This window comes from Urocampus carinirostris, chromosome 1, assembly GCF_059441175.1.
Source record: "Urocampus carinirostris isolate Australia breed hairy pipefish chromosome 1, RoL_Ucar_1.0, whole genome shotgun sequence".
Taxonomy (NCBI): Eukaryota; Metazoa; Chordata; class Actinopteri; order Syngnathiformes; family Syngnathidae; genus Urocampus; species Urocampus carinirostris.
Window position 1 is genome coordinate 64,013,163 of NC_142349.1, and position 17,247 is coordinate 64,030,409.

Here is a 17,247-nt window from a genome sequence, read left to right on the forward strand (position 1 = left end):
ATAGCAACTATCGTGATTTGTGACTAATTGCCTGGTAGCTGAGTTCATGTCTATTACACAAACCTGAATGTCGAAACAAGGAAATCAAACGTCAAAGTTGTAGGACCAACCTTTCCTCCATCTGCGTGGTACTCCTTCTCGTCGGCGTTGAGAAGCTTGGCCAGGCCGAAATCGGTAATCTTGACATGTTGGGGCGTCTTCACCAGGACGTTCCTGGCCGCCAAGTCCCGGTGGACCAAATGGCGCTCCTCCAGGTAGTTCATCCCCTTGAGACAGAATGGGAAGGTGTTAAATTAAGGTAATCATAAGGGTGAGTCAAGTCATGTTTATTTGTATAGCCCTTACACTGGAAAAAATTGTGTTCCGTTTCCACATAATTGAGCTCATTTTAGTATAGATTTTTTTTAGCTAAAATATCCAAAATAATAAATAATATTACTGTTTAATTTTTTTTTTGCAGTAGGAATCGTAAAATATTAAATATACATGAATGAAAAGGCGATAATTAGTGTACAATTAAGCCTTTTAGAAATATTGTTTCATTTTTTGTACAAAGAAAAAAAGCATAAGAAATAAAAATATTTAAAACAAGTTAAATAATCTTTAAAAATCTCTTTATTTTTTCATTTTTGAACTGACTTTTTTGAAGTGGAGGCGTAAAACAAATACAATATTTGTACGTAATACAAAACTAATGAAAATGACAAATTGTATTTTAAATAATCTAAATAAACTTCAAAAAAGCATTGTCTTTAGATTATTTTGAATGTGTTTTTTGCAGTGGAAATGAAAAAAACAATTTAAACAAACTAATACTAAAACACAAGCGATACATGATGTACACGATAGCCCATTAGAAATATTGTGTAAAATGTTAAACATAGTACAAACCTTTTTAGTTAGAGCATTTAATACTTTACAAAAATATATAGCAGGGATGGGCAAGGGTTATCAAAACCAGGTACTGTTGTTGGTGCCGTAGTCTTCCCGACAACAGCCTTCTTGCGATGTTCTTACGATTAAATTATAATTAATTTCACCTAATTACATAATAAAATGTCACAGAATATACTCAGGGTTCGTGCACCTTTTTATGGCCAAATGCAAGCACGTTTTAAAGACTTTCAACACCGATTTTATCCAGTATTATTGAAAGAAGAAATCAGGCTTATCTGGACATATTATTTCTAGATCTTGAGTAAATCATGGGAATAATTGTGGATCTGAATATTAAATGTGTAAATGTTTTGAGAAAACTCTCTCCCCATGTAGGTGTGGGGTAAAAATGACAGTAATATGTAGCTTACATTTTCATTTGCAGTTCTTACCATTACAACTAACCTTATTTTTCTGCATGGCTCATAATAAATGTCCATAATTGATAGATAGAGATAGAGATAGAGAGCTAGATAGAAAGATGGATAGAGAGAGAGAGAGATAGAGATAGATAAATAGATACTTTATTCATCCCCGTAGGGAAATTCACACTTCCAGCAGTATCCTTTTGTTGTTTATTAACAGATTAACAGGATGGCCTCGGGGTGCTGTGTTGTAAATTAGCAGCGTCATACGTCATCCTTGCGCTAATACCATTTTCCTAGTGCCCTGTTTAGGTGCACCATGCACCTGTCCCGCAGAGGTCGATGACGCTTTATAGGACGATGCCATTCAAACTAATTCCGGCAGCTGTTAATCACGAGGGAAGAAGAAATGCAACGGCAAAGCCAAGCCACCAGAGAGCATTTTCGGCGTCATTTTTACGCAGACTTATTGAGAAAACATGGCAACAATTTCAAGCATTTACAATCACTTCATTAATACTTTCAGCACTTTTCAATCTTTGAAAACACTAGTTTTTAAAATTCAAGCATTCTCAAGGATTTCAAGCACCCCTACGAACCCTGTATACTATATCTCTAAACTAATTTATTATTTTTTGTGTGTGTTATAAACAATGTCTAAATATATAATAATAGTGGTGTTAGCCCATGGTAGTGTTCATTATCACCAAATAAATAAATGTTTATATGGGTTACCTTGGTACTCGACCACGATCCATTCGGATCGATGTTCCAACAACAAAATGTAAGATTACCGTAGCATTGTTTTCCAGTATGACGTAATGGTGTTCATTTTAACACACTATTTTTTTAATATTAGCCCCCAAAATTAATCCCAGGGGGTGTTTATTTATTTGCAAAACATTGCATACTTGCTGTACTACTAGCAAAGCATCACGACAAAATCTGATTGAGAGTTATTCAAATCTTGAACATAACCCAGTGCTTCTCAATTATATTTTGTCACTCCCCCCTCAGAAGAAGAATTCCTCCCGCTCCCTTATTCTGTCTCCTCACCCGGGTTAATGTTTTTTTATGGGGTCAAATGAGGGTCTGCACCACTTCATATCTACACTTAATGCACAATGCTTATACTCGAGGTGTAATTACACTTGATTCTCCGGAAAGTTAAAAAAAAAAAGTCCCCAGAGTTCAAACATACCCCACTATATGAGAACCCGTGCTTTAACCCAACTTCAGGTTTCATGTTCCCGGCAGATCGACAGATTCAGGACTGACCTTGGCAATCTGCACACACCAATTGAGCAGGTACTGAGAACCAATATTGTCCTTGTTCTCCTTGACGTAGTCCAGAAGGCAACCGAAAGGCATCAGCTGGGTGACGAGCTGCACGGTGGAGGTCAGGCAGATGCCAAGAAGGCGGCACACGTGCGGGTGTTCGACGCTAGCCATCACGTAGGCTTCCTGGAGTGGGTAAACAGCTCTTGATCATTGGACATTTTGGACTACCGTAAATTCCGGACTATAGAGCGCACCTGATTATAAGCCGCACCCACCACATTTTTAGAGGAAAACTGCTTTTATACTTACACAAGCCGCACCTGTATATAAGCCGCATGCGCCCACATTAAAACATGTAACGCAATCACAAAAGTAACCCAAACCCGAATTTATGTCCCGCGATTGTATCTGAACATCAAATACACAGTTGAAACTACCACAGCCGGCTAAATGAACGGAAAATGATACCGGTACTTAAAGTTTGATGCAGACCTGCAGTGTCCGGGTCCCGTTGAAAGTAATCCAAGGAAAAAAAGTCTATATTTCCAAAGGTAAGGGTGGGAAAAATATATATCCATTATTGTCCGCTGCGTCCACAAACACGTCTCACCTTTACTCCACTTCCCGTCAGCCCGCGTTTTTTTCACCCCTTCTTTTTGATTCGCCCGTGGAAAACATCAGAATAAGTCTCTAAAATAAATATATTACAAAAATATACAGTTGCAAATACATATTATACATGGTTACACATATTTACAAAGAAAGACGGTACACCGAGAGAGTTTTCAAAGCTTTAATAATAATAATATAATCAATTAATCCCAAACCGTGACTGTGACAGGTAGCAACACGCTACTAGCAACACGCTCGCAAAACAGTAAACGGGTCTGTTAAAAAAATATACCGTATTTTTAAAAATCACGGTAAACCGTTCTCATCTTCCTCCTTATAACTGACGCCATCAAAGTCGTCTTCCTCAGTATCGGGAAGAAACTTTGTCATATAGACGTCATCCCACGCTCCCTTATTCCAAAACATATTTCAAAACACTCTAGCAACACGCTCGCAAAGTAAAGTTTACGTGCAATAGCTCTGTTTCCTCCTTCATCGGATTGCTCGATTGCTGTTAGCTTAAAAGCTGCGTCATGTGCCTTTCTTTTTGCAATTTGCATGATGAGGGTAAGTTTACGCTAATTTAGTTTGTGCACAAGCTAAGAAGTTGCAGTCTTCCTCGGCACATATATTCCAGCGGTCTAAATCTTACCTTTTGTACTCGAGCGCTGCTGGCGGGCGTTAGAAAAATTACATAAATTGGCCGCATCACTGAATAAGCCGCAGGGTTGAACGTTTGGGAAAAAAGTAGCGGCTTATAGTCCGGAATTTACGGTATTCTTCATCTATCGCTTTCTTTACCCATCGCTACTATAGGACTTATCCTTGTTAGTTTACTTAGTGAGGAGAAGCAGGTAAACCAAAAGGTACTTGCATTGTATACACAGACAGTCTTGACTTGAGGTAGTTGAAGAAAAAAAGGGACACAAAATGCCTTCCAAAAGTTCTTACCCTACTGGGAGGGAATTGAGCTTATTTTAAGTGATGGGTCATCAACATTTTTGAATACGATATGTATTTCTGATATACGTTATTTGTACGTAATTATCAGGTTGTAATTAAGGTTGAAATAGGCTCAGTCAAACAGTAAACATCCATCCATCCATTATCTGCACAGCTTATCCTCAGTAGAGTCGCGGGGGGGCTGGAACCCCTCCCAACTATCCTCGGGTTGTGGGCAGGGGAAACACTGAACTGGTTGCCAGCCAATCGCAGGGCACACAGAGACAGACAACTCACTCGCTCATTCACACCTAGGGACAATTTGAACTGCCCAATTAACCTGACATGCACGTTTTTGGAATGTAGGAGGAAACCAGAGTGCCCGGAGGAAACCCACGCAAGCACCGGGAGAACATGCAAACACCACACAGGAAGGTTCAACATCATGACCTCAGAACTGTGCCGTACATGCGCTATCCACTGCGCTGCCATGCTGCCCTAACAGTAAACATGCTTGATTGAAATTAAACTGAGAAAATCAAGTCAAGTCACATTTATTTATATAGGCCTTAATCACAAAAATGTCTCAAAGGACTACACAGGATTACAATTACACAATTACCTGATCTTAAACCAACACGATCATCATCACTGGTGACCTATTATCAGAACCGATCCACATGGCATAGTGGATGCCGTGAAAAAATATTTGCCCCTTTCCTGATTCCTGTGTTGTGTGCATATTTATCACTCACAATTTTTCAGATCATAAAACCAATTATCAAACAAAGACATGCCAAGGGAATACAAAATCCAGTTTTGAAATGTTAATTCCATTTACGGGAAAAAAAAACTATCAGGCATTATATGAAAAAGTTATGGCCCCCCCCCCTTGTTAATCACAAGGTAACTGACTAAACACAGTTTTGCTAAATTACCTCAAATCTGCCATATTGGGGGATATTTTTTAGCATGAACTGCCCATTTAAGGCCACACCACAGCTTTTCAATTGGATTCGAATCCTGACTTTGGCTTGGCCACTTCAGAACCTTCATTTTGTTTCATTTTCTGAGACATTCAGAGGTGGATTTGCTGGTGTGTTTTGGATTGTTTTCTGCTGCGTGATCCAAGAGCGCTTGAGTTTGAGGGCACGAACTGATGGCCAGACATTTTTCTTCAGGACCTTCTGGTAATCACCAGAATTCATTATTCTGTCAACCACAGCAAGTAGTCCTGGTTCTGAGGCAGCAAAGCGGTCCCAGTTGAGGTCAGTGTTCATGACTCCACTATAGTTGGTGGCCCAACTCGCGATCAGGTTCAGGGGGCAATTACTTTTTCACACAGGGCCAGAAAGTTTTTTGTTTTTTGTTACCTAAATAAATGGAATCAACATTTTGAAACTGCATTTTCCATTTCCTTGGGTTGTCTCTGAGATATTAACAGTGGTTAGATGATTAGAAACCTTTGTGAGTAACAAATACGCAAAAACATATAAAAATCATTAGGGGGCAAGTACTTTTTCACGGCACGGTATGGTTCTTACACTTCTGATTTAAAACGCAGTAAGAAAATAGTTTATCAGCTACATCAATTATTCTGGGAAAGTGATTTAAAAAGGAAATCAGTAAATGCAAGCTTTTTGACCAATTATGTCCCTCAACGATATCTAGCACACACTTTAAAGTTTCTATCTATCTATCTACTCTGATTATATCCCTCGAGAGGGGTGACCGACAGCAAAACAAAGACATACACAAAAACCAAGAAAAGAAAAGGGAAAAAAAGTAGCAAAAAACACAAATATTTGACCATGGCCAACCCAAATGCCCAAACAGCCAAACAAGTTAGGCACCTAGGCACTCAAATTAGTCCTTCCAGATGAAACGGGACACAAGAAAGCTGCCATGTCACTCGGGTCAGGGTGACACAACACACTCTTTCTTCAACAGCAGGGCCCGACAGCTTTCACTGGTTTACCCCTGCCGCATCATACAGGTTCCCTGCCCATCCCTTAGAACGCATCCAAACATCCCACTATACTTTCACAACACCTCTCCACTCATTCCTATCACCAACAAGAGCTCTAGCTTCCACTAAATTTAGACCTCTTTCCTCCAGTGCACTCATAACAACCATCCCTCCACGTCAATCACGGCCTTCCTCTTGGTCTCCTTCCATTTACTTCTGCAGTTTACTTCGATTTAATCATTGTTTTGAGAGCCATTGAGCAAGTAGGTGCAGGCTACATTTAGGCCCTGGGCCATACATTGAGTAGAACTGCTTTAGATAGTATTACCATGCAATACATGTTCTTCTGTCTTGTAACAGAAAAGAAAGTATATTAGTTTTCATACAGTTTGACTCTGGCACAAATTTATTCCCTTGAGATGATTTGCGTTGGGAAAATGTGTAATTAAAACTACCCGTGCAATTTAAAACAGGTTGCATTCATTTTCCAGAAGTCCTTGAATCACACCAACGCCCACATGGGCCCCATTTGGATTTATCATGGATTTCCTCCAGTGGGGATGAATTCTCCATTTACAGTCAAAATAAGCAGCAGTGACTTTTAAAAGGGGAATTAACTCACGTCCAAGATCTCTTTGTTGGCTTTGGGCGATGTGGCTTCTCTCAAAACTTTAATGGCCACTGGGATCTTCACGTCTTCTCCTTCCGGCACCCAAAGGCCCTGAATGGATACAAACGGATTTTTTAATGGAACGTTTAGTCCGGAATTATTAGAACGATGAAGGTATTTGCAAAAACCTTAAAGAACGAGGGTTGAATGTCTGGTTTAAATGAGTGATGGGGTAACTTTTTATCCTGACCAGAATCTGTATTCATGGAGCACTGCACATACTCCTAGTTAAGTATAATGCTTTATACTTTTCCACATATGATTTTGAAGTTCTTTTTTGTCTGGATGTTTTGAGTTTGTTAGCAGTTGAATTTTATTTGTTTTTTGTACGAAAAAATGTTGAAAACTAAATAAAAACGAAAACATTATCACTTGGTTTAAAAAATCATCCTGATAATAAATGTAGGAAAATAGAATATTTAACATTTTTTTAAAAAAACTTTTTTAAGTGTTTTTAACTTTAATATAAAATTTATTTTTTGTTATATGGTGTATGTTTATGAGCTTGTTGCATTCAATAGATTTTTGTTTTTAAATTTTATTATTAAAACAATATTTTTAAAAGGTTTTTTCATGGAAAAAATATTAAGGATTAATTTTGATATTTGAATTGTTTTCTGCTCTGCTAAATTGTGTTTTCATCTTTTGTTTTTCCGTTTAAAAATGTTTTTTTTTCAGTCTTTCAAAACAAGACGTGTAGAACAACCACAAAACAAATCCTAAAAAAACTAAACATAAATATGAAAAGCAGAAGTAAAAATACTCTGAAAACAGAAATTGATGCTCTGTTTATTTGTGAAAATTATTCTTTCAGCCTTGATGTTTTTCAGTTTTCAGAAATATTTGTTTTCTTATATTAAAAAAAAATCAGAAAATAAAGAAACCCAAAAAATACAAATGACTGCAAAATGTACCTATCTTGCTGAGCTTTTTTTAATTCATTTTATCTTTTTACACCCAAACTCCGGTTACTTTACTGCAAACTCAGGCCATGTGCGGTCATTAATAACGCACAACAAATTAGATTAAAACATGTTTACTGCAGTGTTTTTATAATAAAGAAGAATTAAAAGACAGAAAATAAATTCATGAAAAGAGGGAAACTATTTTTCTGCAATATTCTTAAGAAAATTGCATTTTATGCCATAAATATAACATCTAACTAATGGGTTAATCAGTACAGTATTGAACCAAATAAATAATATATTGAGCTCTTACCTGTATTAATACTGATTAAGATTTATAACTTACATGGAACCATCAAACCACTGCTTATTTCAGGGGTGTCAAACCCATTTTAACTCGGGGGCCACACGATAGACAAAGCATTCTCTCGGGGGCCAGACAAGTAGATTAGAGAGAAAGAAAAAAGAGAGAAAGAAATAAGAGAAAGGGAGGGAGAAAAAGAGAGAGTGGTACAAAGAAAGAGAGAAAGAGAGAGAGAAAGAGAAAGAGAAAGAGAAAGAGATAGAGAGAGGAGAGAGAGAGAGAAAACGTGAGAAACGAAAGAGATAAAAAGAGAAATAGTGGTGCAGGGTGAAGAAAGATAAAGAAATCCAAAGAGAAATGGAAAGAGAGCGGGAGAGAAAGAGTAGAGAAAAAGAGAAGAGAAAGAGAGAAGGGGAAAGCAAGCGTGAGAAAGAGAAAGGAGAGAGCAAACTAAGGTAAAAAGACACAGAGAGAGGCAAAGAGGAACAGAGAAAAAGAGAGAGAGTAAAAGAGAGAGATAGAGAGTGAAAAAAAAAAGGGAGGAAGAGGGAGAGAGCGCGAGAGAGAGAGCGAAATAGAACAATAGCGTCTTCGTGAGAGACACCTGGCCTTGGCAAAATCAGGTGGACATATTTCAACCTGCAGCTCATTTTTCTCTTGGGCTTCTCTCAGCGTTGTCTCGCAGGCCAGATTCAATCCCTTAGCGGGCCTGATCCGGCCCGCCGGCCGCCTGATTAACACCCCTGCCTTATATTAGATAGATAGATAGATATATGGATATATTCATCCCCGTAGGGAAATTCACACTTCCAGCAGTATTGCCCTTTACACATTGGTTAACTGCTGTTAAAAGTGTCGATAAAAATTGTTCAAACCTCATATTGTTAAAATCTGATATAATGAAATTGAGAATGTATTTAATTGCTGTTAAAAGTGTCGATTAAAACTCATATTGTTGGGATATGATATAATGAAATTGTATTTAATTGCTGTTAAAAATGTCGGGAAAAAAATTGTTAAAACGTCACGAATTTGTGAATATGCTTAATTGCTGTTGAGATTGTCGAGAAAAATTGTTCAAACCTCACATTGTTTATTTGCAACATACTGTATATATTGAATAAGAAATCTGCATAGGCAATACCCTCTTTTCAATGAAAAATGATAGCTATAAAGATTTGAGTCATGGATTTAAACTGCAATGCCTCCAAGAGTGCGCTTAATGCAGACAGGAAGTCAATGTGTAGTCAGTGGTCTGCGTGACCAAGCTAGTTAAAAATTCATCTTTTAATTGAAAAATTGAAAACAGATGTGACACAAAGTGAGACCATCATTTTTTTTTGCACACCCGGTCATTTTTAGCAAAATCGAAGAGAGAGGCCTGTTATTACCTTGTAGACTGTACCGAAAGCCCCCGATCCCAGAACTTTGATTTTCCTGAATTCGGGTTCCTTCAAGATGCGCAGCAGAGCTTGGTTGGGCGCCTCGCCACTAGGAGTCAGCGGTTCAACCAACTGTAACGGAAGCGCTCGGATTTTTACCACCGTCGGGAAGCCGTGGACCGATAACGTGGCTTACTGTATTGTTTTTCTCAACTTTGAACTACCTCTTTTTCCTGGAGGAGACGCCGCATGGTCCTCTTTCTCTTGATGTGACGTCGACGTAGCAACACGACCACCGACAAGCCTGCTACCAGAACAGCCAAAAGGCCGCCCACCACTCCTGCTGCTATCATGGAAAGTCCGGAAGAGCTAAAGCGGAACATGAGCACATGCACGATTAGGTCAAGAAAAATTATTTTAGGATCTATCTTTCTACCTTGGCCATACCCCTTGAGAGGGGTGACCGACAGCAAGATAAACACATACAATAAGAGAGAAAATTAAAAAGGGAAAAATTATCAAAAAACACACAAAAATCTTTGGACCATGCCCAACCCAATGCCCAAACACCCAAAGATGTTAGGCACCTCGGCACCTAAGTTGGTCATGCTTTCGTTCCTTCAGATGAAACGGGACACAAGAAGGCAGCAATGTCAACAGCTTTCACTGGTTTACCCCTGCCGCATCATACAGGTGCCCTGCCCATCCCTTAGAACATATCTAAACATCCCACTATCCTTTTACCTCACCTCTCCACTCATTCCTATCACCAATAAGAGCTCTAGCTTCCACTAAATTTAGACCTCTTTCCTGCAGTGCACTCATAACACCATCCATTCACGTCAATCGCGGCCTTCCTCTTCGTCTCCTTCCATTTACTTCTGCTAGGTAGATCCTCTTCAACTTTTGCTCCTCATCCATCCTCTCTATGTGTCCAAACCAACCGAGTACTCTCTTATCCACACGCTTGCTCAGTTCTATAACTACTCCAGTTCTGTCTCTCACAATTTCCTTTCTCAATCTATCCAATCTTGTCATTCCTAACATACTCCTCAAACACTTCATCTCAAAAACATTTGATTTCCTTCTCAAATCTGCGTTCAGGCTCCAGGTCTCTGCACCATACAACACAGTCGGCACAATCACACTCTCATACAGTCTCCTCTTAACATCCATACCCATACTCTTGTTGCTCATCACTCTCCTCAGAGCACCCAAAACCTTGCTTCCTTGATTCACTGTGCAATACCTCGCACTCCATTCCACCAACTGCAGCCACATCACAACCCAAGTACCTGAAGCTTTTAGGGTCTTTTAGGATCCATCACTATAATATAAAAGTACAATAGACTTCTGCGTAACGGAATCCATACTTATCAATGTTTTCACTTTACGATGTGGAATAAAACTTTTTTCCCGCCCTCATTACTGCCCCCCATATTATATTGTGCCCAAAAACGTACAAAATTCAAACTTGTGCACGTCTCTAAAATGCCTGTCTGCAACTGGTCAATGTCATATAAAATGTAGTCTGTCAAATACAGAAATTAGTGTTCAAAATGCCAGGCCAATTTTAGTTACTCTGATAGTCTCGAACTGTAGTTATGGGCAATGCTGTGATCATGAACACATGAAGGGACATAATACCAGTGTCTGAAACTCATGACAAAAAGTTCCCAGACACCAGGGCGGACAACTCCCAGTTGCCTGCCCAGCCATAAAGTTGCCTGCCCCATTTTTCACCACTTGAAATGAGACAACTAATAGCAATTTTTTTTGATCAGTCGAATCATTGTGTTTTAAATTGTGAAAAGTTGTCTACACCTTTAATATATTTAATATAACACTTGAGGTGCGAGATACAACGCTCTCGAGGCATAATGCACAAACAGCACGATCATTTTTTGCACAAAGCCTCAGTCATCTGTCCACGCTGGCTGAAAAGAACGAGATTTTTTTCACTGAAGGAGCTGTTGGGATTCGTTCATTTATCGCGCCCCGGTAATTCTGTGGCTGGGTTACAACACGGATCTTTCCTCCTCTGCGAGGCGCGGTGCAGACACGCTCACACACGGAGCACAGGAGGGGCGCTACCGTAAAGCCTCAACTAAAAATGTTTGAATTTCACCTAAAAATGTGCAAGAAAAAAAAATCATTATCTTACCGGGCGCTCGCGTGCCAATGATTAACCCGTCACGCGCCATTGCCGACCCCTGATATAGAGTATGTTAAAATTTCTGTTTAAAAGCAATCCCCTTGTTAAGACTACAATTGACAGCTAATTTGCCTTTTATCTAAACTAAAAAAGAAGAACCACCTGAGGATTTTACAGACAGCAGTTGGACTGTTTTGGCCAGAGTGCTAAATCATTGTTTCTTGCAGTAAGATGGTTTCAACGATTCTCTCAAAGACAATGAAAACTCTCATTACTGTGGGAATTTGTTAAGCTTTTATAACTTTCATGTGTTCTGTCATTTTTTAAAAACTGAATTAAGGAACCAGATTTTTTCCACTGCAAAAATAAAATAAATATTTTAATCATTTAGGGCTAAATATATATTTTTTTTTAATTCCAGTAATCAGATCAGGAGGGTAATCCTGCTCCTAGTAACCCAGGAAACCACGACTATCTGTTTCATGTGGGGGAGCTAACCCCTACCCTAAAAAACAGTCTTGATAGGGATGGGCTCCCCCAGGCTGTACTTTCCCAAGACGCTCCAGAGGAAGTGGTGCCCTGACGACCTTGGTGGTTAAGGGATCTGTGAACCGCTTATAGTTGACATCATGGTATCATGAAGATGCCAATATGGTATTGGTTGAACTCCCTCCCACAATGCCTTTTTTCCCTCTTCATTCAGTTTAGAATCTTGTGTGTTCTATAAAATCTTTGTGATTTAGAAATATTCCTAATGTTTTGTACTGTATATATTTGCATGGGTCTCAAGACACTCAGTGATGCTAAAGGGAAAAGTGAAAACATGATAACGATGGAAACTTAACAAGGATATCCAAATACTACGAAGAAGGCGCACACATTGTTACTTTTAACAAGAAATTGAGCCATAACTAATTTTAATCTGGCATCTTCTACCTTCCTGCATCCATCCACTACTCCGCTGTACCAGCACAAGTCATGTCATATCAAAGATAAATAAGATTTCATAATTCAGTATTGTTGTTTACTTACGTTTTACCCTGGCAGCCTTCTCGGCCGGGCCCCATGCATCTGTAAAAAAATATTCATTTATGTTAATATGCCTTAGTAGCCATGGAACTACATTGAGCAACAAAAAGTACACTACAAAACAAAAACCCAAATTAAAAAAAAATGTTTGCTCAATTTTGTTTTCCCTATTTTTTATATTTCCTTATTTTTCAGTAAAGTAAAAGAGAAAAGACATAATCATTAAAATGAACAAAATTAAAGGCAGACAAAAAGTTCTTGGATAAAAATGGCTTAAGATGTTAGGGGTTTTTTTTTATAAGTGAGAAAAACGAGATAAGATAGGGACAATATTATTTTTAAAGAGCAGAATTTAATAAAATAATTTTAACAAATATGTTCTGTTAAAATACATAAAATCTGCATACTCCAGGTATTAGTCATTTTCCTAACTGTAAAATTAAATTTATTGTATTGTATTTGTTAAGGTACAGCAAAAAAACAGCATTAACAATTAATTGACAAATGGGGTCAATAAAATATTCGCACACACAAAAAGACAGCTGAACAATACAATAATATGATATATAAACATGTGCCCAAAGGCAGTAGGCTGAATTCGAAGTTAAAACATATAGTGAAAAAAAACAACAATTATATTTTAAACAACAAATATTTTCCGACAATTTTTGTACTGTGGACCCATGAAGGAGAAATATCCCCAGAACCTTGGCAGGCTTAAAATGCTGTATATGTGTTTCTTTTTAAATACTACATTAAAAATTATATGTATACTGTATATATACTATGTGACATCACAAAATGAAAATAGTAGTACTAGAGCAAAAACGATTCCCTATGTTTTGTTGTCAACACAACATAATGTTGAAGTCGTAATTTCTACCATCAAATACTAAATAACGATTAAATCAAAGTAAATTTAATGATCAAACGCAGGAGGGGAAGACATGGAACCATAATCGGAACTTAACATAAAACCACAAGCCTTATTATACGCCAGAAGAACCATATGATTTCGGGCAAGCCAATCAACAAATGAAAGTAGTAATTAAAGCGAAGATACATATATACTTAAAAAGAAGCAAACAAAAAAAAGCAGTGATAATGATAGAAAATGGAAGCTAGCGTGGAAAATTAAAGTGTGTGATATTACCCCTGGGTGCAGTTGGTGTGACACAGGCGGCACACTTTGGTGTCGTCTGCGTATTTCCACACGAGTGAATCGTCCTCACCGGGGACGCCTTGAGGACAGCGAGACACGCAAAAAAGTCCATCCTTGAAGTTGGCGCACTTGGTGCAGTTGGCGGAACCCTGAAAAATGTACAAACTTGTGAGACGACATACTTAAAAAGTAGCTTTAAAGCAGGGGCTACCAACCTTTTTGAAGATGAGAGATAATTTTTGGTTACGATTTGCGCAAAGGGATACCAATATGATGTGAATTTCTAAAATACCAATTTATCATGTTATTACTATGTTGCTACTATGTTATTATTTTGTTATTACCACATTTTAATATTAGAAAAAACAGAACCATTAAAACATATTCCTTGTATAAGTAATTTACATATATAAACTACAAGCAATTTCAAACTGAAATTAGAAAAAACCCAAATCATATTTAAAAAGACTGATTTTCCTAGAAAATCACAATGACCCATTAGTGATCAGCTGATCAGGGCATATTCAAGGAATGCCTGGTGCCTGCTTTACAACGTTAAAGATGGAGTTAAAGTATTAAATCTGCTTTAATACAAGAATTAACCCAGTTTAAACGTTTTAACCCAAGAGTTGCAGGTGGGGTTCATAGTTTGAGGTGTCCTTAAAAAGTTTAAAATTAAATATTTTCTCTATTAAGTATGTGTCAACAATGCCCAACTTAGTTCAAAGAGCCTTTGTATTTTCTACCTTACCTATCTACTTTTATCCTTGTTCTGGCCTTGGAGCTCATAAGGCTTGAGGAAAGGAGGCAAAGGGAATGGGGGGAGAAGGGTTATTTCACGTGCGTTGTTGCGGTTTTCTTTTTTTTTCAGGATGAAAATGGTGAAAGTAAGAAAAGGACTGTTTCAAATACAGTCCAATTGCCAACCCAAACACCTACCCCCTCAAAAAAAATTATTTGAGCACGTCTAAGAGAGACACATACGTGCACTGGCCATTCAAGCAGCTTGATAGAGGCTGTAATGATGATTTCAGCCAGAAGATGGCGTCAGAAAGTATAATATTTTTAAGTTACGGAACTTGCCTTTAAAAATAGTAAAATAGAAAAAAATAAAGGAGCCTTAGAATTGAAATCTGAACTTGAACAATCAACTGATCATCTAATTATTTTTGTAACCCATTAATTAAGATAAATCAAAAGATGTAGGAAATAAAAAGAATAACTTTTCAAAACCCATTTCAAATATAGAATTATTGTTAAAAAATTCCTATCAATAAATTAAATGATATCAATGACATAATAATAAAAAATCATTTTAAATCTTTATTCATAAATATTATTTAAACATTTGATTACACTAAATCAAAAACAGAATCAAGTTTATGTGTGGTTAAAAAAAAAATAACTCTGGAAAAAATAAGGGTACTAAATACTTGGATCCCTTAACCACACAGGTCTTAGAGGCACCATTTCCTGTGGTGTGTCTTGGGCAAGCCTGGTGGCCAACAAATGTTCCAACCCCCAAAATTGAAAATAGTTGCTTCAAGTAGAGAGCAGTAATCTTAGGAAGTACAAGTCCTAGGTATACATTACAGACGTTTTTCGCAATCAGGTGTGGGAACGCCGAGTAAACGTTTGTTTCTCAACACGTCTGCTACATCACGCAACAGCTCCGCTCAATGTTTGGTTTGCGGCCTTGCGTTTACAAAAAGTAGAGAAGTGGAACACATGTTGCCCCACCTGTTATCACAACACAATGCGCACTTGGGCTAAGGTAATCCCCAGGCTGCCTTCCAACAAGTTGACACAGTTTTAAGGACAATATCCGTGGATTTTTAGCTTTTCTAAAAAACAAAGGTCATTTTAGGGTTCGACAAACTTTGAAAGTTAGCTTTCATTTACCCGTAATCTTTTAAGACTGGCGGTGACTGGAATAATCAAAGCCCATGTTTGCGTTTGTACAATTGCACATAGAGTGAAGACTATAAGTATTTGAACACCCTGCTATTTTGCTATTTCTTCCACTTAGAAATCATGGAGGTGTTTGAAATCTTCATCATAGATGCATGTCCACTGTAAGAGAGATAAACTAAAAAGAAAAACAATGTATTTGTGTGATACAGCTACAAATAAGTATTTGAACATTTGTGTATCATCTAGAATTCTGACCCCGAAAGAGCTGTTAGTCTGCCCATTAGAAGTCAACGTGCACTCCATGTATCATCCTGAATCAGATGCACCAGTTTGAGGTCGTTAGCTGCATAGACACCTGTCTACCCCGTAGAATCAGTAAGACTTCAACTTGTAACATGGCGAAGGCCTAAAAGCTGCCCAAAGACACCAGAGATAAAATTGTACACCTCCACAAGGCAGGAAAGGGCTACGGAGCAATTGCCAAGCAGCTTGGTGAAAAAAGGTCCACTGTTGGAGCAATCATTAGAAAATAGAAGAAGCTAAACACGATGGTCAATCTCAATCTGAGTGAAGCCCCATGCAAGATATCACTTCGTCGGGTCTCAATGAATCTAAGAAAGTAGATGAATCAGCCTGGAACTACACGACAGGAGTTGGTCAATGACCTGAAAAGAGCTGGGACCCCCGTTTCCAAGGTTACTGTAGGTAATACACTAAGACCTCATGATTTGCAATCATGCATGGCACGAAAAGTTCCCCTGCTAGAACCAGCACATGTCAAGGCCCGTCTAAAGTTTGCATATGACCATTTGGATGATACAGAGGAGTCATGGGAGAAAGTTTTGTGGCCAGATGAGACCAAAATAGAACTTTTTGGTCATAATTCCACTAAGCGTATTTGGAGGAAGAAGAATGAAGATAACAATCGGAAAAACACCATCCCTACTACGAAGCATGGCGGTGGTCGCATCATGCTTTGGGGTTTTTTTCTGCTCATGAGACAGGACGAGTGCACTACATTAAAGAGAGGATGACTGGGGCCGTGTATTATGAAACTTTGGGGGACAACCTCCTTCCCTCAGTCAGAGCATTGAAGATTGGTCGTGGCTGGGTCTTCAAACACAACAACAACCCAAAGCACACAGCCAGGAAAACCAATGAGTGGCTCTGCAAGAAGCATATCAAGGTTCTAGCATGGCCCGACCATTCTCCAGACCTAAACCCAATCAAAAATCTTTGGAGGGCGCTCAAACTCTGTGTTTCTGAGCAACAGCCCAGAAACCTGACTGATCTAGTGAAGATCTGTGTGAAGGAGTGGGCCAAGATCCTTCCTGCAGAGTGTGCAAACCTGGTGAAAGACTACAGGAAACATTTGACCTCTGTACTAGCAAACAAAGGCTACTGTACCAATTATTACCGTTCATTTTCTCAGGTGCTCAAATACTTATTTGCAGCTATATCACACAAATAAATTGTTAAACAAATCATGCATTGTGATTTCTGGATTTTTCTTTTTAGTTTATCTCTCTCACGGTGGACATGCACCTACGATGAAAATGTCAGACCCCGCCATGATTTCTGAGTGGGAGAAATAGCAAAATAGCAGGTTGTTCAAATACTT

The 17,247-nt window shown here is 38.3% G+C and overlaps 1 protein-coding gene across 1 annotated transcript in view; it reads right to left on the minus strand.

Annotated features, from left to right (window-relative positions):
- Positions 1 to 17,247, minus strand: part of egfra (epidermal growth factor receptor a (erythroblastic leukemia viral (v-erb-b) oncogene homolog, avian)) — a 116,473-nt gene that overhangs the window by 16,013 nt on the left and 83,213 nt on the right. Inside the window, exons 15-21 of the mRNA XM_088348271.1 lie at positions 13,704 to 13,861; positions 12,554 to 12,592; positions 9,591 to 9,735; positions 9,376 to 9,498; positions 6,728 to 6,826; positions 2,580 to 2,765; positions 111 to 266 (exon numbers count right to left, since the gene is read on the minus strand). Coding sequence (XP_088204397.1) covers positions 111 to 266; positions 2,580 to 2,765; positions 6,728 to 6,826; positions 9,376 to 9,498; positions 9,591 to 9,735; positions 12,554 to 12,592; positions 13,704 to 13,861 — 906 coding nt within the window. The remainder of the gene's footprint in view (positions 1 to 110; positions 267 to 2,579; positions 2,766 to 6,727; positions 6,827 to 9,375; positions 9,499 to 9,590; positions 9,736 to 12,553; positions 12,593 to 13,703; positions 13,862 to 17,247) is intronic.